The sequence below is a fragment of the Schistocerca piceifrons genome, chromosome 4 (genome assembly GCF_021461385.2).
Source record: "Schistocerca piceifrons isolate TAMUIC-IGC-003096 chromosome 4, iqSchPice1.1, whole genome shotgun sequence".
Lineage (NCBI taxonomy): Eukaryota > Metazoa > Arthropoda > Insecta > Orthoptera > Acrididae > Schistocerca > Schistocerca piceifrons.
Genome location: NC_060141.1, coordinates 371586520 through 371614299, shown reverse-complemented (window position 1 = coordinate 371614299; position 27780 = coordinate 371586520). Strand labels below are relative to the sequence as shown.

At 43.0% G+C, this 27780-nt stretch overlaps 1 protein-coding gene across 1 annotated transcript in view; it reads left to right on the top strand.

The window, feature by feature from the left end:
- The first annotated feature begins 534 nt into the window (after nt 1-534).
- LOC124795092 (facilitated trehalose transporter Tret1-like) overlaps nt 535-27780 on the top strand; it is a 101051-nt gene continuing 73805 nt past the window's right edge. The window contains exon 1 of the mRNA XM_047258925.1: nt 535-618. Within this exon, the coding sequence (XP_047114881.1) occupies nt 549-618 (70 nt within the window). The 5' untranslated portion in view covers nt 535-548. The remainder of the gene's footprint in view (nt 619-27780) is intronic.

Genomic DNA, 27780 nt, shown 5'->3' with positions numbered 1-27780 from the left:
GGGCAAATACTTCTATTAATTCTAGAATCAGCATAATTCAAGCTTATGTTTTCTCAATTCTAAGAACTTTATATTCTAGAGAAGTATACTAACCTATGTTAACAACTCGCACTTCTGGAAGAAAGGATATTGCGGAGACATGGCCTAGCCCGCGAAAGGCAAAGGTCCCGAGTTCGTCTCGGTCCGACATACAGTTTTCATCTGGCGGGAAGTTTCTTTCAACATTGTTTGAATTATTCGGCACGCCATTATTGTATTATATTTGTTAAGTATGCTCCAAACTAGCGGTGTGTGAAGCCAATGATTCCATAAAGAGTGTGTGGGTGTTGTGTCCACATGAGTGAGGCCCGTGAGCGGAAGCGATGTTTCATACTGTTGCACAACTGTTCGCGTCCGCTTAGCCATTCGGCGATATCCCCTGCGGTGCGCTCGTGCTCAGCTGCGCGATGACCGGCGAGCTCTGGCAGGCGATAACGAGCCGCCGATGTCACTGAAGGCCGGCCGCGGCGAGGATTTCCCAGTCGCGCAGCGGGCGCCGGCGCGGCACCATGGAGCAGCAGCAGAAGCGGCAAGCGCCCAGGGGCTCCCGGCGTCTCCAGTACGCCGCAGCCTTCTCCGGTAGGTGGCACGGCCTTTATATGCTATCTCACTTCGTCATTCATGTTAGATGCGCATTATTTGTGAATTGTATTTGGCACACGCAAACATTTTGATACTGACACCTTCTATTCACCTCTACGTCTCGTAAATACTAGAGACCACTGTAAAATGGATGGCAGAGGGTACGCGTATGGTGTATTAAACCTTTCCCTCGTTGCATCTACGAACGGAAGTGGAACAATGGTTGCTTTTACGCTAACGTATGTTATCGTTTTTGCAGTAAACGTGATTAAAGTGTGCATAGAATGTGCGCTTTTGTTTGGCTCGTACTTGGTTGTCAAAATATTTGCATCTGTACCTCTTTCCATCCAGTCACATCCGTCTGTACCTAGGTGTTTTTAGATTGCCTTTGTACATCTTTTTCACGTTGAATAAAATGCGTCAGTTACCCCCCTCCCCCCCCCCCCCCCCCCCCCCCCCGTGTACGTAAGAGAATTTCTGTATCACAGAAGTAGAATATTAGAGTAGGTTTCGAGCAAAAATTATTAGCGAGTGAGGTGGCGCAGTGCTGAGCACCTTGGACTCGTTTTCGGGAAGACGGCGGTTCAAATGATCGTCTAGTCGTCAGAGATCAGTTTCTCTATGATTTATTTAAATCGCTTAAGGTGAATAGCGGGATGGTTCCCATGAAACAGCACGGATGATTTAGCGACATTGTGCTGTCTCTAACGACCTCCTCGCAAAATTCTATTTGTCTTTCCTTCCCGCGCAAAAATTAAGCAATCGTCGCGAAGAATGATTTCGGATATCGCTAATATTTAGATGTTCGAAACCGAGCAAAAATGAGTTGTCAAAGGTCACATCATTCTTGATTAAGTTATCGTGGTAACCCTGTGTGATAACATGAACTAGATAAGGTACCACGTCACCATACGGAAGACTTTTTCCTGCAACTGCATCTGATAAACGCATTAGAAGCTACTCATCCAGTCACACTGACAAAGATATAAAATACAGCCGATGGAATTTGTTCTCCAGTGATACTGTAATATCGAAGCATGTTTCCTTATTAAGCCCATTGATTTCTAACTCGCAGTTGTTGTTGTTGTGGTCTTCAGTCCTGAGACTGGTTTGATGCAGCTCTCCATGCTACTCTAACCTGTGCAAGCTTCTTCATCTCCCAGTACCTACTGCAACCTACATCTTTCTGAATCTGCTTCGTGTATTCATCTCTTGGTCTCCCTCTACGATTTTCACCCTCCACGCTGCCCTCCAATACTAAATTGGTGACCCCTTGATGCCTCAGAACATGTCCTACCAATCGATCCCTTCTTCTAGTCAAGTTATGCCACAAACTCCTCCCCAATCCTATTCAGTACCTCCTCATAAGTTATGTGATCTACCCATCTAATCTTCAGCATTCTTCTGTAGCACCACATTTCAAAAGCTTCTATTCTCTTCTTGTCTAAACTATTTATCGTCCATGTTTCACTTCCATACATGGCTACACTCGCAGTTATCATCGTGCAAAAGTGGTAACAATGACGAACGCTAGCATTACTTTACCCATGCTTACAGTGACCCATTATCATATCGTGGCAGATTTTTGGTTGACCATTGTTTGAGATGTAACAAGCTCGTTTTATAACGTTTTCCTATAACCAGTCAAACCAATACAGAGTGAAGAGTAATCGTAACTCTGCAAATAGCGAAATGAAAATTTGTGTCGCACTGGGACTCTAACCACGATTCCCTGCCTCCACCAACATTCACCATAACCATCACGCTATCCCATCACAGCTCCCAGTTCGACGCAAACATTCCTATCAATAACATTTTCCCACTAACATTCTGAAGAATCAACCTGACCTCCATTTCTAAATTGCGCCATCAGACTAATGTACACTATCTGATCAGAAGTATCCGGACACTCCTATTCATTGTAGAATTGAGCACTAGATGTCACTAGAGGCGAGACCCAGGTAGAGAGCATATATAGGGAGAGAGTGGCCATCCGGACGATACGGCGGCCATTTTTCTGCCAAACTGCGGGCGGGACTTTTGAATGGCCAGTAGTGGAGTAGTGGAGTACACAGTCACCGAATCAAAAGCACGAGACAATATGGCGAAATCATTCGTCAAATGCCTTTCTTTACAGCTATAATATACTCATAGTAGCCTACTACGTACAGCACAGGACAATTTGATACAGTGGCTGTAAAAATTATTCGTTACTAGCATTTATCTCCTTTAAAGTTCGTTTACTAGACATATTGCAATGAATGTAACGTAAATAAAAAAATATAGTGTATAACATTTGTTTTGTATCGGAAGTGCATGACGCTAAAGATTTAACGTACCTGTATTACGCTAGATGAATGAAAGTCGTAAGCAGTTGTTTACTTGTGACATGCAAAAAGTGTGAGACGTATTAGTACTTCTTGTCACGTCTTCAAACTTTTTGCATGTCGTAAGTAAACAACTGCTCACGACTTTCTTTCATATATATACTGAATACCTCTCGTAGATAACAAACGAAAAAGATTACAAAAATCAGGTAATGTTAAGTGTAGGCTACTGTAATATCGACCAAATATAACAAGAAAACTACCGTATCCCTTCTACCCCACAGTAAGTAGGCCTATTAAAAACTGTCTTCAAGAGTACCTACCATTATTTACAACGAATAACGTTTCAGCAACCACGACAACTGCGGAAAACGTTCCTAAAATTTGCCTGCGTCAACAGTCAAGCAGTGGTTCATGGTGTGGGTTCCTATAGTCATGTCCTAGTTCATGAACCACGGGCAACGTATGAGTGGCCAAGTAAGTGGTCCCGACAGTCGGGATACCAGTTACTTTGGAATAAGGCTGGGCATCTCGGACATATTCTGAGTCGTGGTCACCTTAGTGCTCATACGGCAAAGACTACCAAATCCACCGGTTAGTCCCTCAGCCGTTAGGGGTAAAACCCAATGGAACTCGGGGCAAGTAAGGCTAGCAACCTGCTTCCCTGATACTTTAAATATGATGCTGGCAACAATCAGAGCAAAATGCCTCGGACCTTTGGAGGTGACGGAGTCCCACCTCTAACTGACATACCAGGGACTCCAAAGATACGACTTGGCAAACAAATGGTAATGAGATGGGGAGCTATTAATATCAATGGGGGCTACTCTGGGAAGAAGGTAGAGCTGGCAGAGGCTGCAAGTAAGATGGGGCTGGACGTTTTAGCTGTTAGTGACATTCGGGTAAGGGGTGAGAAAGAAGAGGAAGTGGGAGAATACAAGGTCTACCTGTCAGGAGTCAAAGCAGGAATAGCACAATGGGGCGTAGGGCTTTACATCAGGAAAGAAATGGAACCCAGCGTAGTTGCAATAAGGTATGTAAACGAACGACTAATGTGGATAGATTTGACAGTGTCTAGCAAGAAAATTAGGATTGTGTCAGTATATTCGCATTGTGAAGGGACAGATCAAGATAATATGGATAGTTTTTATGAGGCACTCAGTGATGTAGTTGTTAGAGTAAAGGACAAGGACAGTGTTCTGCTCATGGGTGACTTTATCGCCAGGATTGGAAATCGAACAGAAGGGTATGAAAAGGTTATGGGTAAATTTGGAGAGGATATGGAGGCCAACAGGAACGGGAAACAACTCTTGGATTTCTGTGCCAGTATGGGCTTAGTAATCACAAACTCCTTTTTTAAACATAAGAACATTCACCGGTATACTTGGGAAGGCAGGGGAACCAGATCTGTCATTGACTATATAATACCAGATCAGGAATTCAGGAAGGCTGTGAGGGACACACGTGTATTCAGGGGATTCTTTGATGACACTGATCATTATTTAATCTGCAGTGAAATTGGGATTGTGAGGCCGAAAGTGCAGGAGGTCAGGTCCATTTGTAGTAGGATAAGAGTGGAGAAACTTCAGGATAAGGAAATCAGGCACAAGTACATAACAGCGATCTCAGAAAGGTACCAGTTAGTTGAATGTAGTCAATTACAGTCATTGGAAAAGGAATGGACAAGGTAAAGGGACACAGTACTAGAAGTGGCTAAAGAATGTCTTGGAACAGTAGTGTGTAAAAGTAGGATGAAGCAAACAGCTTGGTGGAATGATACAGTCAAGGCAGCCTGTAAAAGGAAAAAGAAGGCGTATCAAAAATGGCTACAAACCAGAACCCAGGTAGACAGAGAAAGTTATGTTGAAGAAAGAAACAAAACCAAACAGATAATTGCAGCATCCAAGAAGAAATCGTGGGAAGACTTTGGAAACAGGTTGGAGACTATGGGTCAAGCTGCTGGAAACCCATTCTGGAGTGTAATTAGCAGTCTTCGAAAGGGAGGTAAGAAAGAAATGACAAGTATTTTGGACAGGTCAGGAAAACTGCTGGTGAATCCTGTGGATGCCTTGGGCAGATGGAGGGAATATTTTGAAGAGTTGCTCAATGTAGGTGAAAATGCGGTCAGTAATGTTTCAGATTTCGAGGTAGAATGGGATAGGAATGATGATGGAAATAGGATCACATTTGAGGAAGTGGAAAAAGTGGTCAATAGATTGCAGTGCAATAAATCGGCTGGGGTGGATGAAATTAAGTCGGATCTCATCAAATACAGTGGAATGTCAGGTCTTAAATGGCTACACAGGATAATTGAAATGGCCTGGGAGTCGGGACAGGTTCCATCAGACTGGACAAAAGCAGTAATCACACCAATCTTTAAACATGGAAACAGAAAAGATTGTAACAACTCTAGAGGTATCTCTTTAATCAGCGTTGTGGGTAAAATCTTCTCAGGTATTGTTGAAAGGAAAGTGCGAGTATTAGTTGAGGACCAATTGGATGAGAATCAGTGTGGGTTTAGGCCTCTTAGAGGTTGTCAGGACCAGATATTTAGCTTATGGCAAATAATGGAGAAGTGTTATGAGTGGAACAGGGAATTGTATCTATGCTTTATAGATCTAGAAAAGGCATATGACCGGGTTCGTAGGAGGAAGTTATTGTCTGTTCTACAAGATTATGGAATAGGAGGCAAACTTTTGCAAGCAATTAAAGGTCTTTACATGGATAGTCAAGCAGCAGTTAGAGTTGACGGTAAATTGAGTTCATGGTTCAGAGTAGTTTCAGGGGTAAGACAAGGCTGCAACCTGTCTCCACTGTTGTTCATATTATTTATGGATCATATGTTGAAAACAATAGACTGGCTGGGTGAGATTAAGATATGTGAACACAAAATAAGCAGTCTTGCATATGCGGATGACTTAGTTGTGATGGCAGATTCGATTGAAAGTTTGCAAAGTAATATTTCAGAGCTAGATCAGAAATGTAAGGACTATGGTATGAAGATTAGCATCTCCAAAACGAAAGTAATGTCAGTGGGAAAGAAATATAAACGGATTGAGTGCCAAATAGGGGGAACAAAGTTAGAACAGGTGGACGGTTTCAAGTACTTAGGATGCATATTCTCACAGGATGGCAACATAGTGAAAGAACTGGAAGCGAGGTGTAGCAAAGGTAATGCAGTGAGCGCTCAGCTACGATCTACTCTCTTCTGCAAGAAGGAAGTCAGTACCAAGACTAAGTTATCTGTGCACCGTTCAATCTTTCGACCAACTTTGTTGTATGGGAGCGAAAGCTGGGTGGATTCAGGTTACCTTATCAACAAGGTTGAGGTTACGGATATGAAAGTAGCTAGGATGATTGCAGGTACTAGTAGATGGGAACAATGGCAGGAGGGTGTCCACAATGAGGAAATCAAAGAAAAACTGGGAATGAACTGTATAGATGTAGCAGTCAGGGCGAACAGGCTTAGATGGTGGGGTCATGTTACACGCATGGGAGAAGCAAGGTTACCCAAGAGACTCATGGATTCAGCAGTAGAGGGTAGGAGGAGTCGGGGCAGACGGAGGAGAAGGTACCTGGATTCAGTTAAGAATGATTTTGAAGTAAGAGGTTTAACATCAGAAGAGGCACCAATGTTAGCACTGAATAGGGGATCATGGAGGAACTGTATAAGGGGGGCTATGCTCCAGACTGAACGCTGAAAGGCATAATCAGTCTTAAATGATGATGATGAACAGTCAGGTAATAATACTGAAGCCAAAATAATGCCTAGTGTTCTGATTCGGAACGAAATAAAGTTTGACGCTATAAAGTCGAACAAGCATGGCACAACTATTACAGAAACTTTCCGTTTGCAGCAAGGACTGTCAGATATTGGCTTCAGAAAAGCTTGTGATGCTACCAGTATGCGCGCAAACGCTAATTACGTACTAAAAACGATATACAACTAAATCGAACATGCATGCACAACGCATAACAAGTCTCTCAATAATTCCAATACCTTTTAATCGTTTCCAAAAGTCCTCTGAACTTAAATTCAACTCATAAGCACGGCGAACATAGGAAGAAAAATGGCTCCAAAGCTAATCAAACAATCACGTGCAACTTCACCTATGGCCACTCTCTCTGTATACAGACTCTCTAGACCCAGAAGTATAAAAGAAGTCGCGGAGTACTGTTGTCAGTAGAAAAGCAGTGACAGTAGAATGCGTCAGTTATAAGAGCTAGGTGACTTCGAACGTGGCTGAGCTGTGTGATATCACTTGAGTAACAAATGCATCAGGGACATTTCAACCATTTCGACGTACACTGTCGACTGTTGAAGTGGAAACGTTAAGGAGCAACCACGGCTAAACCTACCCCACGCAGACTTCAAGTACTGATGGACACGGACCATTGTTCCTTGCGAAGGGTGGTTGTAAAAATAATGTAAAATCAACGGAAGGAATGACTCGTGAGTTCCAAAGTGTTGACAGCAATCTAGCTAGCACAATGACTATTCGTAGTAAGTTGAAAAGAACAGTAAACAATGTCCCAGTAGCTCCTCACACACTGAGGACAAGTGAAAAGGTTCCCATCGTGATTATTGGCGCACGACGGGAATCAAGAGGCTTTGACCGCGGATTAGTAATTGGAGCTGGGACATTCCTTTTCGGAAATCGTTAGGGAATTCAGTATTCCGAGATCCACAATGTCAAGAGTGTGCCGAGAATACCACACTTTAGGCATTACATCTCACCACGGTCAACGCAACGGACGACGGCCTTCAATTACAGCCCGAGAGCAGCGGCGTTTGCTTAAAGTTGTCAGTGCTAACAGAGAAGTAGAAGTGCGTGAAACAATAGCAGACATCAATGTGGGGTGTACGATGAACGTAGCTGGTAGGGCAGTGCGGCGAAGTTTGGCACCAATGGGCTATGGCAGCAGACGAGCAACTGAGTGCCTTTGCTAACAGCACGACATCGCCTGCTGCACCTCTCCAAGGCTCGTCAGCGTATCGGTTGGACACTAGACCACTGTAAAACCGTGACCTGGCCAGATGAGTCCCAGTATCACTTGTTAAGAGCAGATGGTACGGTTCGAGTGTGGTGGAGACCCCACTAAGCTATTGACATAAATCATCAATAAGACATTGTGGAAGGTGGTGGTGGCTCGATAATGGTGTGGAATGTATTTATATGGAATGGACTGTATCTGCTGGTCCATCTAAACCGATCATTGACTATAAATGGTTATGTTCAGCTACTTGGAGATCGTTTGCTGATATTTATGGACTTAGAATTCCCAAACAATGATGGAATTTTTATGGATGACAACGCGCCGCGTCACCTGGCCAGTTATCTGCGATTGGTTTGAAGAATTCTGACAGTTCGAGAGAATGATTTGGCCACCTACATCGCCCAATAGGAACCCAACAGGAAATTTACAGGACATAAGCGATAGGAAACTTTGTACAAAATAACCAGCACCAGCAGCACTTTCGCAATTGTGGACGGCTATAGCATGGCCCTCTATTTCCCCAGGGGAGTTCCAACGACATGTTGAGTCCATGCTAAGTCGAGTTACAGACTCCGCCAGGAAAAATAAAGTGCGAAGCGTTATTGGGAGGTACCCTATAACTTTTTTCACTTCAGTGTAAGGCACACATTTCTGTAATCAATCCTTAGCGACGCTTGAGATGGAGTAGTGTGTCACTCCTGGACAGTGGATGACTAGAAACAAAGGATTTGCTGTGATTAATCATGCTACACTTTATGGGAATCCGATGGAATGGTTTTGGTTTGGGAAATGCCTGGAGCTTAATAATTTTTAACATTTTTATGCAGCGACAGCAACTGATATTGTTTATATAAGAATATACAGCCTACAGTTGCAGGTTAACTTTATCGTTTACCTAGGTTTCAACGTTAGTAATAACGTCTTCTTCAGAACATAAAATATTATTTAAATGTTTGCCTAAAACACGCCATGTCCTAGGTCAACTTTATAAAACTTGATGCATAACCATAAGATTTTGTCACTTCATTAAATAAGCTGTAGCAGATTCACTTTAAGCCCGTTGTATGGGCCTCGTCGTGTGACTTAGGACATGGCCTGTTTTAGGCAAACATTTAAATAATATTTTATGTTCTGAAGAAGACGTTATTACTAACGTTGAAACCTAGGTAAACGATAAAGTTAACCTGCAACTGTAGGCTGTATATTCTTATACAAATGCCTGGAGCACTTTACCTGTGATCATGTGTAGAGCCAACACTGAAATACGAACCAAGTGGTATTACGATGTTCAGATGCTTCTCGTGGTTGGATTTGGTCCTTTTATTGCGCTTCTGAAAACGCTACATTCAGAAGGGTATGAATACTTTTTGCTTTTACAGCACTGTGTATTGCATACAGTAGAGGAACAGTTAGGCCTAGGTGACGAAGATTATTTGCATCAGCATGGCAATGCACACTGCCATGAAGTACCATGTGTGAGGCGAAGGATAAGGTTTGTGGACAGTAACACTGCTGAATTCGGCTGGACTGCCCAGAGTCCCAACATGAACCCAATCGAACATATTTCAGATGAGTTACGACGTCGATTGCGCTCCACACCCCAGTGTAACTACCTTCTACTGGTTTTGGCCCTAGAGAAAGAATGGGCTTCCATTCATCAACAGACAGACACCTCACTAAAAGTGTCGCAAGCAGTGATGGAGCCGTCATAAAGGCCAAAGGTGGCCATACTCTACATTAATGTCAACTGTTAGGAGTTCATATGCTTTTCGTCAGCTAGTGTACCGCTAGACATTTCCCAATGGCAGGACATGGCACGTACCTCCATCAAATCTGTTCCCCCAGTGGTATTATTCCCATATATCCTGTGAGAAACCTCTCTCAAATAGGTTTCATTAGTTTCTATAGCTCATAACGTGGTTGCCGACAACATAACGATAATATTGTCATCTCTTTCAAATCATCACTGATTGCAGCTTGGCGTGTTTCGTCCTGTGCATTACACTGAGTAAAACACCGAACCACACCATTTTTGCTGACATCCAAATAGCGTGCTAATGGTCCTCCTATCAAACGCACTGCATATCGCCGCACTGACTGGAGGGCTGGGATCCAGCGAGACCTACCTGCTTGTAGTCTTCGAAAGTCACAATCACGGAATATACTCTTTCCGTGACAGTTAAATGCTGGAAAAATATCTACTTTAGTTAGGGATGCGTTTCGATCGATGGATCAGTCAGAACAAAAGAAACGTTTACTTGGTAGCGAGGTCGTTTCTTGAAACAGTACATAGAAGAAAGCTCTTCCCCAGTCACCACTGTGCCTGTCTTCACATAGACCTGCGGCGCGGGTCTTCCACGTTTTCTCACGACTCGCAAATGTAGGAGCATTTCACGTTAGTCATCGTAGAAACCAGATGGCAGTTATGAGTCTAGGGGCACGAAAGGGAAGCAGTGGTTGGGAAAGGAGTGAGACAGGGTTGTAGCCTATCCCCGATGTTATTCAATCTGTATATTGAGCAAGCAGTAAAGGAAACAGCAGAAAAATTCGGAGTAGGAATTAAAATCCATGGAGAAGAAATAAAAACTTCGAGGTTCGCCGATGACATTGTAATTCTGTCAGACAGCAAAGGACATGGAAGAGCAGCTGAACGGAATGGACAGTGTCTTGAAAGGAGGATATAAGATGAACATCAACAAAAGCAAAACGAGGATAATGGAATGTAGTCGAATTCAAATGGTTCAAATGGCTCTGAGCACTATGAGACTTAACAAAATGGTTCAAATGGCTCTGAGCACTATGGGACTCAACTGCTGAGGTCATTAGTCCCCTAGAACTTAGAACTAGTTAAACCTAACTAACCTAAGGCCATCACAAACATCCATGCCCGAGGCAGGATTCGAACCTGCGACCGTAGCGGTCTTGCGGTTCCAGACTGCAGCGCCTTTAACCGCACGGCCACTTCGGCCGGCTATGAGACTTAACATCTGTGGTCATCAGTCCCCTAGAACTTAGAACTACTTAAACCTAACTAACCTAAGGACACCACACACATCCATGCCCGAGGCAGGATTCGAACCTGCGACCGCAGCAGTCGCGCGGTGCCGGACTGAGCGCATAGAAACGCGAGACCATCGCGGCCGGCGTAGTCGAATTAAATCAGGTGATGCTGAGGTATTAACTTTGGAAATGAAACGCTTAAACTAGTAAATGAGTTTTGCTATTTGGGGAGCAAAATAACTGATGATGGTCGAAGTAGAGAGGATATAAAATGTAAACTGGCAATGGGAAGAAAAGCGTTTCTGAGGAAGAAAAATTTGTTAACATTGAGTATAGATTTGTGTCAGGAAGTCGTTTCTGAAAGTATTTGTATGGAGTGTAGCCATGTATGGAAGGGAAACACGGACGATAAATAGTTTTGACAAGAAGAGAAGAGAAGCTTTCGAAATGTGGTGCTACAGAAGAATGCTGAAGATTAGATGGGTAGATCACATAACTAATGAGGTATTGAATAGAATTGGGGAGAAGAGAAATTTGTGGCACAACTTGACTGGAAGAAGGGATCGGTTGGTAGGACATATTCTGAGGCATCAAGGGATATCCAATTTAGTATTGGAGGGCAGCGCGGAGGGTAAAAATCGTAGAGGGAGACCAAGAGATGAATACACGAAGCAGATTCAGAAGGATGTAGGTTGCAGTAGGTACTGGGAGATGAAGGAGCTTGCACAGGATAGAGTAGCATGGAGAGCTGCATCAAACCAGTCTCTGGACTGAAGACAACAACAACAACAACAACAACAACAACAACAACAATCGTGACCCAGCCGCCCTCAGCGATTTCGGTTACTATCAGTAACACGCAAACATGAGCCGCTAGCTCATGAAAGCCTTAATTGAGACATAGGCCAAGCTGCGCAGCGGCTTCGCCATCTCTAGTAGTCTAGTCATCAGAGGAAAATTAGGAGTAAAAGTTTGTGTAGTCGCAAAGTTTTGTATAGTAGTAGGAGGAAGTGCCATGAACCACGTACTATAGTTCCTTCCCTTTGCAGTGCGAACGTGGGAGGTGGGGAAAGGGGGGGGGGGGGGGGGGGGTAGGGGAGTCAGAAGTCCTTTTTTGTGTTTTTCTTGACTAACTTGAAAACTACGGTTTCTAGCGAAAATGTTTCCCGATTGAACTGCATTAAATTTCCTACGAAAAATTTCGATTTATTTTTTCTCTAGAGCTAAGAGTTTCTGTGTTTCAGAGGACGGAAGAATCGCAGATTATTATAAAATGTTTTAATGGTATAAAATTAACGTTTGTTACTAAATTAAATGGATTCAGAACAAATATTAGATGTGTACAACATGTAACTGCAGTAGCGCCGTGTTAAGGGATAAATTGTCTTCTATGGGTGTAACAAGCTAGACGAGGGGTGGGGGGGCGGTGGAGGGTAGGTAAGGGAATGTACTGTTAGTCTCCGGATTATGATCATATGCTTGCTCTTTCATAGGTCGGCAAACTGAAGAACGAGCAGGCGATTCCCCACTTACTCTTGCCCACTACAAGAAGCAACTACAGGGTGTTTCAAGAAGTTATGCTGACCCTTCCGCAGCCATTCTTATGAATCACTGGCGACGCAGTGAGTAGACGTGCCTGTGGGATAACACCAACGTGTTACGGAACTCCAAATATATCAACATAGGTCAACCAACACATTACAGCAGATTAACGCTCTAGACTGAAACCTAATCATTTCCATTGCATATGTTCACACAGGTATGTTGTGTGTTTTGGATAACTGTTTCCACTCAGCTACCAGCAAGATTTAATGATGGAAGTAAAGTAACTTTCTGGTCATTAATTCATCACCAAGTGACCACAACACTGTTACAGTTTTACAGTACGCTGTGAGGGATAGACAGTAGCAAGGTACCATATTTACCAATCAAATCCATTTCCACCACTACTGCATCAGGCACTGACAACATCTCACCTAAAAATTAAACATTTATCAGCCGTTTTGTCTATGAATGATGTTGTTGTTTTTGTTGTTGTTTTGTGGTCTTAAGTCCGAAGACTGGTTTGATGCTGCTCTCCATGCTACTCTATCCTGTGCGAGCCTGTTCGTTTTAGAATAACTACTGCAACCTACATCTTTCTGAATCTGCTTACTGTATCGTTCTTTTGGTCTCCCTTTACGGTTTTTATTTCCCCCCCCCCCCCCCCACACACACACTCTTCCCTCAAATACTAAATACTAAATTGGTGATTCCTTGACACTTCAGAATGTGTCCTATCAACCGGTCCCTTCTTTTGGTCAAGTTGTCACAAATCTCTTGTCTCCCCAATTCTGTTCAGTACTTCCTTATTTACGTGATCTACCCTTCTAATTCTCAGCATTATTCCGTACCACCATATTTCAAAAGCTTCTACTCTTTTTATCTAACCTGTTTATCGTCCACGTTGCACTTCCATACCTTCATAAAAGACTTCCTAACACTTAAATCTATATTCGATGTTAAGAAATTTACGTCTTCAGAAATACTTTTCTTGCCATTGCCGGTCTACATTTTGTATGTTCTCTACTTCGGCCGTGCTGAGTTATTTTCCTGTCCAAAAAGCAAAACGCACCTACTATTTTAAGTGTCTCGTTTCCTAATCTAATTCCCTTAGCATACACTAATTCAGTTCAACTACATTTCATTATTCTTGGTTCGTTTTTGTTTATGATCATCTTATACAAGGGTTGGAACTTTAATAGTGGCAACTATTTATTTACAGCTCGTGGAAAATAGATACATGTTTCAAAGTTTTACTGACCTTCAAAGTAGTCACCAGCATTGTGTATAACCCGTTGCCAGTGATGTGGAAGTCGTAGGATACTCTTAGCAGTGCCAGTTGTGTTGATAGTTCGAGCGGCGTGGTCTATTGCCCGACGAATTTGTAGTAGTTCTGAAGCGAATGCCGTGAGGTTTCCTTCAGTTTAGAAACTGAGTTGAACTCACGACGGCTTGTTAGGGGAGTGCAATAGGTGGTATAGCACTAAGGAGACCCATTAGTCAAACAAATCAGTAATAGCTTGCACTGTACGTGCTTGAGAATTGTCCTGCAAAATGATGGTCAGGTCCTGCAAGTGTCATCACTTCAGTCTCTATACTGTTCATTTTTGGAATACAACCTGCGACCAGCTTAGAGATAGAAGTGATGACACTTTCTGCAGGCCTGACCATCATTTTGCAGGACAATGCTCGGCGAAGTTATTTTGTGTGCTCACACAAGAGACCTGAACTGGAAAAGCTGTGAAGGTATATAGTCTGCCTGTAAACTGAAAAAATGAACAGCTCTCATCAGGAATGAAGTTGCCTTTTCTGGGATGACGCTACCGCTGCTGTACAGAATGACCCCTGCACCACGGAGACTACTGGTTCTAGAGAAATAATGAATACAATCTTGTATGTAGGAAATTTAATGTCATACATCAATAAAAGTTTTGCATCGCCCCGGTTCCCAGAAAACCTGAAGATAGACGCTGACTGTGGATATTGTATCAGAGACACAGGCCCTCTGACTGTTCAGAGATCTCACTAAACGCTCCAAAAGATGTAAACAAACATGCATGACCAGCACCTATTAGACTGAGGGATCCGACAGCGGATCAGTTCGTCATTCCACCAGGAAGGAGGTACACAGCTCGTGTAGTCTGTAGTTCAACCATGCCGAGACGGTCAGTACCGCGGTTCGATCGCGTCCGCATTGTTACTTTCTGACAGGAAGGGCTCTCAACATGGGAAGTGTCCAGGCATCTCAGAGTGAACCAAAGCGATGGTGTTCGGACGTGGAGGAGATACAGAGAGACAGGAACTGTCCATGACATGCCTCGCTCAGGCCGCCCAACGGCTACTACTGCAGTGGATGGCGGCTACCTACGGATTACGGCTCGGAGGAACCCTGACAGCAACGCCACCATGTTGAATAACACTTTTCGTGCAGCCGCAGGACGTCGTGTTACGACTCAAACTGTGCGCAGTAGGCTGCATGATGCGCAACTTCACACCCGACGTCCATGGCGAGGTCCATCTTTGCAACCACGACACCATGCAGCGTGTTACAGATGGGCCGAACGACATGCCGATGAGTGAGACACGTGCCTTAAACCAGAAAATCGTCTGAGATGGGTTTGGAGGCAACCCAGTCAGGCTGAACACCTTAGTCACATTTTTCAGCGAATGAAGCAAGTTGGAGGTTCCCTGATGTTTTGGGGTGGCATTATGTGGGGCCGACGTACGCTGCTGTTGGTCACGGAAGGCGCCGTAACTGCTGTACGATACGTGAATGCCATCCTCCGACCGATATCAGCAGCATATTGGCGAGGCATTCATCTTCACGGACGACAGTTCACGCCCCCCATCATGCACATCTTGTGAATGACTTCCTTCAGGATAACGACATCTCTCTACTAGTGGCCAGCATGTTCTCCAGACATGACCCCTACCGAACAAGCCTGAGATAGGTTGAAAAGGGCTCTTCATGGACGACGTGACCCACCAACCACCCTGACGGATGTGCGTCGAATCGTCGTTGAGGAGTGGGACAATCTGAATCAACAGTGGCTTGACGAACTTGTGGATAGTATGCCACGACGAATACAGGCATGCATCAATGCAAGAGGACGTGCTACTGGGTATTAGAGGTACCGGTGTGTACAGAAATCTGGAACACCACCTCCGCACGTATCGCTGTATGGTGGTACAACGTGCAGTGCGTGGTTTTCAAGAGCAATAAAAAGGGTGGAAGTGATGTTTATGTTGATCCCTATTCCAATTTGCTGTACAGGTTCCGGAATGCTCGGAACGGAAGTGATGCAAAACTTTTTTGATGTGTGTAGTTTACATTTTCAATAGGAGCAGCAGGTTTCGAGTTATCGAAGAAAAACATAAAAAGTAACCTAAATCACCCTCACATCACCCAGTAGACCCAAGAAACCACTGAAAAATGTGTTGGGAGATACTACCTCATCCTCCCTACGGTTCAGATTCGGCTACCTCGGATTTTCATTTCTTTGGTCCACTCCAGGAGTCATTACGTGGAATAAACTTCAGCAACAACGAGAAGGTCGAACGAATTGTGGTAAAGTAGCTCAGACAACAAGACAAAAATTTCTTTTCATCGGACTTAAACTAATTGATATTTGGGACAAGTGTATTAATATTGCTGGGGACTATGTTGATAAGTAGAAAGTCATTTTGTAAAAATAGTTTTCATTTTGTAAAAATAGTTTTTTTTTTTTTTTTTTTTGCTACACCAATCTGTCTAATTATCGGACAACCCTCGTATTTCCCGTCATAGCATTTAATTTATTTCGTTCTAACTGATTCTGTACATTTCATGCCAGTGAATGCAATTCAACTCATTTACAGATTTCCCCTAGTAATGATTGAAATCGGAAATTTGGTTTTCCGTGTGGTTAAAGTACGAAAATCGAAAATCATAAACTGCGATCCTCTTAATTTTTCTCCGCAGCAAACGTAATGAGTATTAGAAATGTAGCGTCTGTGACAGAGCGGACGGAGCAGGAGTCTCAAGTCCACCTAGGCATAATAGACACATTTTACTTTCATTTGTGACTGCAAATAAATCTCAACGCTTTGAATTCTTTTGTCTACGTAGGCACCAGTTGTCACCTAGAAGCTTTTATTACATACTTATTAGACGACTTAACCAGATGGAGAAATACACACTAACTTAATTCAGCATCTGAATATTGATTTGTGTCGTATGTTTTGATTACCACATTCTAGTCTTCATTAATCGAACTACTGAATCAAAGCAACACCACAACGTTTGCGGAGGAGTCAAAAATCACCTGAAACGAGACATGCTTAATTTGCTAGCCATCTTCCGCAGTAGGTGTGATGTATCTTTTATGGTACTACGTGGTTTCTATTTTTCTGACTTTAGCGTAATATAGTTTAAAAGAGTGGTTTACCAAACATACTTCACTTTTTTTTTACACGGCATCAGCAATCATTGTGTAAATATACCGCATAAAAGACATTCCTACAGTTTATTCTTTTGTGACATCTTCGTTTATTGCATTTCAATGCTGCAAATCTTCACACAGCGTAATTTCTACAAGGACAACTTGTGTCACAATTTACAAAAGTGAAACAAGGTGCAAAGAACGCAAATGCAACGAAAGGGGTCCCTGGAAACCGGAAAATCAAAAATGATAAAATTCCAACCGAGAGCCTTTCGGCTGCAGTCTCTGCTCTAAACGAGCGAAAAACAAGTCCATTTTAAAACATACTGCAAGGAGTAATAAATACCCTAAGTGAGATTCGTAGGCAAAACTTTTTTTTTTTCACGCTGGTGCTCATGTTTTGCATGTGTGCTTTTTCTCCTTAAAATATGTCGAGTTGATGTTTCCTCGTTAAGAGAATGGTAGCCAAGTCTGACATTCGTCGAATAGGAAAAACTATAAAAATTTAGTTCGATATAAGCAATCTCAGTTCGAGCCTACTGCCCCCCCCCCCCACCTCGCCCCCCCCCCCCTTCCTCCCACCGAATTGCAGGTTCAGTGAAAGTTTGTAACACTGCACTGGTACCTGATTTCTGATCGCACTTTGTTTGTGGATCCCTTTGGTAAAGTGTTCTTTATAATAGGACAGGCTGATAATAAACCACAGTATCGTAAACTATTGGAATTGTCTTGTACCAGATACCGCGCGAGCAGATAATGAAACTGCGAGTCCATACGTGAAGAAATGTTTCCGCATTCGCAAAGCGCGTATCAGTTTGAGCTGCGTCACTTTGTCGTCTAACCAGTTAAAGGCAAAAAATAAAAGATTAACGCTGCTACAGTAATTCCAGTGAGGAAACGCAGGCAATTACCGTTTGAAAAAACAAGTTTACTCTTACCAGCCACCTTTTTTTTTTTCATCATGCCTTTCAGATGTTTCATCCCTTATCGTGTGGATGTATGTGTTGCGTTTATTACTTTGAGGCAACCTGTGACAGTGTCTAGCAGAAGTTAGAAACAAAACACTATTTCATTACAAGGCTCATCGTTTTGTGAAGGTCTTTGATTGCAAAGTTGAACAAGAATATCAATTTAAACGTAAAAATAACTCCAGTGGTCACAGGATTTCTGTCATACTACATCACGTACAATATGATAAACACTTTTGCTTACTTTAGTGTTTACAATTGCTTACTTTAGTGTTTACAAAATGCGTGTAATGGTGGGTGTGATGTAACGTCAAAGGAAGGAACCCTGTGACCACTGAAAGTATTTTTACTTTTACATTTATATTTCTGTTCATCTTTTCAATCAAAGACCTCCACAAAATTATGAGCCATGTACTGTAAGTGTTTTGCTTTTGTTTTCTGCTACCAGACAGCGTCACAGGCTACCCTAAGCCGTAAACACAACATACGAATTCACCTGATCATGAAGGTTTAAACGTATGAAACCCGTAGTGGAAACAAAATAAATTGCGGCTGGTTAAGAGTAAACTTGTTGATTCAATCAATGTCAATGACAGTAGGTAACTTAACCATAGGACGCCCAAGCCTTTTTCTCTAACTTGGATGCCAAAGGGGGAGGGGTGTTAATTGTTATAAATATTGGATTGAGTGAATAAAAAATTGACATATTACAATACAAAATACAGATGTGTTAATATACAATAGACTACCCTGAATCCTCAACTTCATGGCAAGAGACACACTTCACAATTTTTTCTGAATGTGTGTTACACACATGTTTATGACTCTGTCCACAATACTGTTTTGGTTTACTTAGATTGTTGTGCTTCTGCTTCTTTGTTTAAGCGTCTCTTACACAAATATGGCACCTACCTTTCCCTGCAGTAGGCTGACGTGCTTCTGTTGTCACTTCTTTGATTTTCTTTTATAGAATAGTCTCCATTGATTGAACAATTTGGTTAGATAACCCTCTTGCACTGGCACTTCTTTCTTCTAGCTGCAATTTCACTAGTTCCATCCCAGCTTGCAGAAGATAAGGTTTCTGTTTGTTGTGTTTCTTTTCATTCCATCTTGGATGTTGCTGGATGAATATGGTGGTTTCAGTGATAGCACAAATGTCGATGAGAGAGTAAAATACGGATAGAGGCCATCCCTTTGTTCCCCTCTTGCAGGTGTACATACGCGCCATTTGATCAATGGTATCAATTCCACATTTAGTGTAATTATAATATGCATTTATCTCGGTTTTATTCTTCTCTCCTCCAACAGTGCCTTTATCTTGGTGCATTGTTGACAACATCAGTAAGTTTTTACTTGGTTTCGTTTTTGCTATCTAGGACACCAAAGTTACTGGAGGCCTACCTGTTGATGGGTCTGTGAACAAGAACATTGATCAGTGTAGCTCTCGATTTGACGTGTTCATTATTTCTGGAATATGCTTCCTGTTTGACTGGAGAGTTCCTATTGTAGTAACTTTGTAGTTTTGGTATAACTCTTCCGCCAAACCCACCGATGTGTAGTATCGGTCTGTAGTAATATTTCGACAGTATTTTTCACACATGCTACCAGATGTTTGACGACAGCTGCTGAACCCCGTTCTTCTTTCGACAAATTCTGAACATTACCAGCATAGCGTTCCATATTAAAGACGTATCTGTCAACTGCATCGGACATCATAAGGATGCCATACTCGCCCGGTTTATCCTTCATAAATACTTTGAACGGGTAGCGCCCCCTAAACAAGCTGAGCATCTCATCAATGGTGAGGTGGGCCCCTGGTTTATACAGTAGTGGAAACCTATTATTCACTTTGTTGAAAACATCACGAATTGCTGTGAACTTGTCTGCTTCTCTTCTTAGCTGGCGGGTACTTTTGTCATCAAACCTTATAATTGCAATAAGTTCCTTGAAACGTTCTCTTGCCATAATACCTTTGTAAACTGGCCGACCCATTAGGTCTGACCAAAGATCGTGTACACTGACAGAATTGTCCTTATTTGTCCCCATAAGTATCAGGATTCCTATAAAGGCATACAATTCTTTCTCATTAGTCAAAGTAACATTTCACCTAACTGCGTCTTCATTTGAATGTTTTACTATAATATCCACGATGTCAGGCGTAAGAAGTAACTTCAAGGCTTCTCCTGGTGAATGGCAAACACCAGCTGGAGTTACTCCTACCTGCTCTCTTACTATATTAGCAACAGACCTTCGAGGAATTCTAGGCTGTGTGGTTACGTACCTTCTTCCAGACCTGGCCACAAGTACATCCTGATGGTCACTGCCTGAAGCTGCGCTATCTTCATCTTTTCTAACATCCACATCACTTTCCCGATCTAAATCATACTCCATAACAACATCCTCATTTTCACTTTCACTCCCCGAGTCAGAATCGACATAAGTCTGGGTGTGATCAGTAGGGATCTGCACTAACTCACTGCAAGTTTACAAGATAAATAACAGCTGACTGACATCAACAATCACATCCCCTGAAAGTAAAAAGATTGTTGTGAATATCAAGAATACCAAACAACAAGAAACTAACTTGCATTGTTGTAGAGATGAGATACGGAATCCTACTAAGGGAAATTTCCTATAGCATGGAAACCTAAGGGGGGGGGGGGGGGTTTGGATCCATAATTATTTATTTTTTTCTTTCAAAGCAGGAATTTTCTATAAAATATATTGGCACTAACGTTTCATAAAATAGCCAACAAACAATAACTCAAAGGGAATATGTAGTAAAGTTACTTGGGCAAAAGCAGGGAACATAAAAAAATTGTGGGTTCAACGAACCCCCCCCCCCCCCCCCCCCTTAGACGTCCTAGGGTTAAGTACAATACTGAAGTCTTGCATTTGTAGGCGATACTAACAAATTGCTCCCCTCTTGTCCAAGGCACACAACTGAGCTATAAGCACATTTGCTCGCAGTTTGGCCTTGTAAATTCAGCGGTTTGTTAGCTTGTAAGGTTAGCGTTAAATATGCCCTGGACTAATATTCCCTCTCACACATAAACTTTAGGCCCACGAATTCATGTAAGAAAGGGATATGAGTGCAGCGTTAACGAAATATGACCGACAACAGGAGACACTCTGCTCGAGAAACTTCTAATGTAAGAAGCAAATAACTAATTGATTTGCGTGAACGCAGCTAGTTGTAATAAACAGTTGAAATTACGTAAGCAATGTATAAGCAACTGTGTTTTTATTTTATTTTTGGGGGGTGCTGGACCTGTTTTGGTTGGTACCATAGCCTACAAAAGCAAGATGTAAATTAATCACGCATTATACACACATAAAAAAAAGGTTTGCATCACCCCAGTTCCCAGAACTCTTGAAGATAGACGTCGACTGTGGATATTCTATCACAGACACAGTCCGTTTGACTGTTCAGAGATATCACTAAACCCGCCCAAAGATGTGAACAACCACGCATGAGCAGCGCCTATTACACGGAGGGGGCCCGACAACCGATCACTTCCAGTCATTCCACCAGGAAGGAGGTACACGTCTCGTGTTGTCTGTAGTTCAACCATGCCGAGACGGTCAATACCGCGGTTCGATCGCATCCGCCTCTGAAGGAGTCGCTGTATGGTGGGTCAACGTGCAATGTGTGGTTTTCATGAGCAATAAAATGTTCGGATATGATGTTTATGTTGATCTCTATTCCAATTTTCTGTACAGGTTCCGGAACTCTCGGAACTGAGGTGATGCAAAACTTTTTTGATGCGTGTATATACTTCATTTTCAGACTAATAATTAAAGCTATTGTGAGTAATTTGTTTTTATTAGTTAGTACTTCCAAGCAAACATAGCACAAGTAATCCATCAACGTTTATTTGTCCCTGGGCAGCAGGTCAAGTATTGCAGTGTGAACGTGTGGCCGCAAAATGGTTAGTTCGTACTGATAGCCATAGCCCATGTCGCGGTGTAGTTATAACTGTGCAGTAAACATCGGGTAGTAAATTGTGTGACGTCCTCGCAGGTAGACAGATAAAGAGAAGAAAAGAGTTAACACGCTGAGGTGAGCATATAATAAGTCCCCCAATGATCACATTATATGTGGTACACCTGAAAAGACGAGATCGATTTTGATCCGGTGACGGCATTTACCACCTGCTGGATAGCTGATGTACTGATAATGGTTTCAACAGATGGTATTGTGGGATAGCTACCAGAGCGCCATCTTTATCTACTCGTCAACAGGGAATGTTCTCAGCCAGAAGTCTCAGTTTGGTGCAGACGTTTGAAGCAAGTAGCCACCCATGCTACGAGACGCAGTTGCGGTTCCTACAGCCAACTGAGCAAGAATAAATTTCTTTATTTCACGTCTATGACCACAAATATTGCAGGTCTTCAGACTACCGGTTTCGCTCAGCAATTACCATCTTCAGATCTTCTGGAATACACAAATGCAGGTAGATGATATCTACAGCTATTTGCTCTGTGATTTTTTATATTATTCTGTGTATTCCTTACGCTGGTTATTATTTATGCCTTTATATTTTCATCTAAAATCGCCACTAGAGCATATTGTCACCAACCTTTTTCCCTTTCTAACAATCTAACTTTTGTTGTGTCTTAATTTATTCAATTTTATTATTGTAATGCTTTTACACCTGGTAAGCCTAGTACAGACATTACCGATTTTATTCTTCTTTTTACCTTGTATCGTGTAATTATATCGTTGAAGAATGTGTATGCCTACAGTAGCGGCATCTGGCGAGCTTGCGACACAAACATTTCGTGGCTACTGTGCGGCAGTTTCTTTTGTGCAGTAGCACTGTTAACAAGATGACTTTAGTGTGTTTAGCGTTTGACGATGCCATGATGGTAGAGTATATTATAAAACAGGTATCCATCGTTATATTTAAAGCGCGTAATTTTCACATGTATGTCAGTAATACTTTTCTTAGTGGTCTTTTTATAAAGCTATAGACATTCTTTCAAATTCTGAAGGTAGCGGGGGTAAAATACAGGGAGCGAAAGGCTATTTACAATTTGTACAGAAAGCAGATGGCAGTTATAAGGGTCGAGGGACATGAAAGGGAAGCAGTGGTTGGGAAGGGAGTGAGACAGGGTTTTAGCCTTTCCCCGATGATATTCAATCTGTATATTGAGCAAGCAGTAAAGGAAACAAAAGAAAAACTTGGAGTAGGTACTAAAATCCAGGGAGAAGAAATAAAAACTTTGAGGTTCGCCGATGACATTGTAATTCTGTCAGAGACAGCAAAGGACTTGGAAGAGCAGTTGAACGGGATGGACAGTGTCTTGAAAGGAGGATATAAGATGAACACCAACAAAAGCAAAACGAGGATAATGGAATGTGGTCGAATTAAGTCGGGTGATGCTGAGGGAATTAGATTAGGAAATGAGATACTTAAAGTAGTAAAGGAGTTTTGCTATTTGGGGAGCAAAATAACTGATGATGGTGGAAGTAGAGAGGATATAAAATGTAGACTGGCAATGGCAAGGAAAGCGTTTCTGAAGAAGAGAAATTTGTTAACATCGAATATAGATTTAAGTGTCAGGAAGCCATTTCTGAAAGTATTTGTATGGAGTGTAGCCATGTATGGAAGTGAAACATGGACGATAAATAGTTTGGACAAGAAGAGAATAGAAGCTTTAGAAATGTGGTGCTACAGAAGAATGCTGAAGATTAGATGGGTACATCAAATAACTAATGAGGAGGTATTGAATCGAATTGAAGAGAAATTTGTGGCACAACTTGACTAGAAGAAGGGATCGGTTGGTAGGGCACATTCTGAGGCATCAAGGGATCACCAATTTAGTATTGTAGGGCAGCGTGGAGGGTAAAAATCGTAGAGGGAGACAAAGAGATGAATACACTAAACAGATTCAGAAGGATGTAGTTTCCAGTAGATACTGGGAGATGAAGCCGCTTGCAGAGGATAGAGTAGCATGGAGAGCTACATTAAACCAGTCTCTGGACTGAAGACCACAACAACAGACATTGACTAGTTCTATTTGCGCTTTGTTGCAGATCTGAAGATGGTCATTGCTGAGAACTTACAATATGTGCGATCACAGACGTGGAATAAAGAAATTTAGTCTACATTTTCGGATCACTGCTCAATTCGCGACTACGCCGCAGCTTGTGCAGCTGAGGGAGTTTGAAAGGGTCAAACTGTGGCCTTCCGAGTGATGTAATGGCCCTTTCGCAGAATCGTCACAGAAGCTGGACGTGCTGCGTCACTTGTGCGACGACTGGTGTCATTGGTCACATGAACATTCTCACAACCGTGGACGAGTTTCTAGACGTCCACGCAGCACAGACGCCCTCCAGGTTCGTCGAATTATAAGATCAGCAGTGGCAGATCATAAGCTACCACAGCACATATGAGGCTTGTGATCCCAGACGTGTCAACACGAACTGTTGCGAACCAGTTGTTTGCAATTGTAGTATGGGCACGCACAGCTCTAGCCCATCGACCACTCACGCTACAGCATCGACGTGCACGGGTCTACTGATGCCGTCATAGGATCACATAGGAATGGCACGCCATGGTCTCACAGATGAAAGCAGTTACTACAGGCACACAAGTGTTGGTCGTTTGCGCTTATTATGGAGACCTGGACAGCGCTGTCTCGCAGAGCGCGTTCCTCCAATACACACTGGCCCCACCCCAGTACGATAATGTAAGTCTCTCGTTGACCTTTGGTGTTTCTGGAAGAGACGCTAACCAGTGCTCAGTACGTACAGGCTGTTGTTAGACTTCTTCTTGCAAGAGGTAGATGTGTTGTTCCTATGGGATAATGCTCGCCCACACACTGTCCGTGCAACTCAATGTGGTCCACAGGACGTGCAACAACTTCCCTGGCCAGCAGAACTACGTGAATAGGTCGAACAGGCGTTTCATAACGTATCCCGGGAAAGTACTCGCCATCTGTAGGGTCGACTGGAGGCCAGAGTCGGCGCCTGCATTGTCGCCTGTGGAGGCTGCACCACGTACTAGTATGGGTGTTTCAGCATGGGTCGATACCTGGTGCCTCAGAACCGCTTGTGCTATTGATCTGTAAAGGTAATCATTTCATGTACTCCGTGTTCACTGTTGCAACAATAAATCTTGACTGAAATGGAACCTCGGAAAGGTTGCACTAATTTTGTTCTGGGAGGATATACCGGGTGATCAAAAAGTCAGTATAAATTTGAAAACTGAATAAATCACGGAATAATGTAGATAGAGAGGTACAAATTGACACACATGCTTGGAATGACATGGGGTTTTATTAGAATCAAAAAAATACAAAAGTTCAAAAAATCTACATTCATACTCCGCAAGCCACCTGACGGTGCGTGGCGGAGGGTACCTTGAGTACCTCTATCGGTTCTCCCCTCTATTCCAGTCTCGTATTGTTCGTGGAAAGGAGGATTGTCGGTATGCTTCTGTGTGGGCTCTAATCTCTCTGATTTTATCCTCATGGTCTCTTCGCGAGATATACGTAGGAGGGAGCAATATACTGCTTGACTCTTCGGTGAAGGTATGTTCTCGAAACTTCAACAAAAGCCCGTACCGAGCGTCTCTCCTGCAGAGTCTTCCACTGGAGTTTATCTATCATCTCCGTAACGCTTTCACGATTACTAAATGATCCTGCAACGAAGCGCGCTGCTCTCCGTTGATCTTCTCTATCTCTTCTATCAGCGCTATCTGGTAAGGATCCCACACTGCTGAGCAGTATTCAAGCAGTGGGCGAACAAGCGTACTGTAACCTACTTCCTTTGTTTTCGGATTGCGGATAGCAATAATTAGCATGACAAAGTAAGACAAAGCAAAGATGATAATCTTTACACGAAATGCTCAATATGTCCACCATCATTCCTCTACAATAGCTGTAGTCGAGGAATAATGTTGTGAACAGCACTGTAAAGCATATCCGGAGTTCTGGTGAGGCATTGGCGTCGGATGTTGGCTTTCAGCATCCCTAGAGATGTCGGTCGATCACGATACACTTGCGACTTCAGGTAACCCCAACGCCAATAATCGCACGGACTGAGGTCTGGGTACCTGGGAGGCCAAGCATGACGAAAGTGGCGGCTGAGCACACTATCATCACCAAACGACGCGCGCAAGAGGTCTTTCACGCGTCTAGCAATATGGGGTGGAGCACCATCCTGCATAAACATCGTACGTTCCAGCAGGTGTTTATCAGCCTGGCTGGGGATGATGCGATTCTGTAACATATCGGCGCACCTCTCACACGTCACGGTAGAAGTTACAAAACCAGAATCACGCATTTCCTCGAAGAAAAAAGGCCCGATAACGGTAAATACCGTGACTTTCTCGTCGTGCAATGGAGTTTCCACGACAGTTCTAGGATTTTCGATAGCACATATTCTGCAGTTGTGCGCGTTGACAGGCCCTCGGAGCGTGAAATGAGCTTCGTCGGTCCACAACACGTTACTCAACCAATCATCTTCTGCCATCTTTTGAAACACCCACCGCAAATGCCCTCCGCTTCACTAAATCGCCAGGTAACAGTTCATGATGCCAATGGATTTTGTACGGATAGCATCGGAGGGTACGCCTAAGTGCCAACCAAACAGAAGTGTATGGAATGCCGGTGCGACGTGCGACTGCACGAGCGCCGACTTCCCCGTGCATAGACGAACCCGCTACAGTCTCCATTTCTTCCTGAACTGTCTCGGCAGCATTACGCCTTGTGCTCGGTCGGCCACTACGGGGTCTATCGTCTAAACAACCCGTGGCTTCGAACTTCGAAATCATTCTCGCTACAGCTGCATTTGCCAACGGACCCGTCCGAATCCCCTTCCTATGACGATATGATAACGCTGAACTAGCACATTCCACATTCTGATAATATAGCTTCATTAAAAGCGCCTTTTCAGGTAACGTCAACATGCTGCGACTGCTGGCGCATCTGATTCTCTCTCTCATTACAGCTCCTTTTATACACGATTGTCATGCGCAGTCACTGACGTTTTGCTGCCCAGCGCCATCTGTCGGACATTTTGTTAACTTTGTTTTTTTTTGTTTTAATTAAATCCCATGTCATTCCAAGCATGTGTGTCAATTTTTACCTCTCTATCTACATTATTCCGTGGTTTGTTCAGTTTTCAAATTTATACTGAATTTTGTATCACCCGGTATTTACAATTTCATTTTTGCATTGTCTACCTGGAGTCATCCCAAACAGGTAGTGCCCATCATGTTTTTCATCCAACGTCCAATGTCAGTGGAAAGCGTCGGTTTGTTTCCTGTTGTAAATAAAATGATTTTTAAAGCGGAATTTTAGGTGTCCATTCGATAGAGCGGTCCGCGTAAGTCTAGTCCGATACTCGTTTTGTTGATACCTATTAACATGAACAGTAAAACTCGAAGAATAACTAGTACCCCAGTATCGATAGTGCAGCCCTGGCCCACGCTGACTGCTGCCGCCAGATTTGCAGCGTTATCTGAGTCTGTTGCACTGCTGTTTATTCTTAGTGTTTCACTGTCCCTCTTAATGCAGACCGATAACACGAATATCGCACTAGACTAGTCTGAGACCGCTCTGTCGAAAGAGCACTGTAAAATTCCGCTTTAAAAATTATTTTGTTTGTAACGGGAAACAAACCGACGCTTTCCGGTGGCATTGGACGATATATGAAAGATGCGATGAGCACTATTTGTCTGGGCTGACTCCAGCTACACAACGCAAAAACGAAATTGCAAGTGTCTGCTGAAACGCCATAGAAAGCTAATAAATTCATAAATGCAGAACAGTCCACACTCGTTCTCTACTACTTCGAATCCAAATGCCAAACAGTGTTACAGGAAAAAGATTCTTCTGTGTTATCCAATTTAACAAATGATGAACGAAATAAAACCAACGACGTGACAC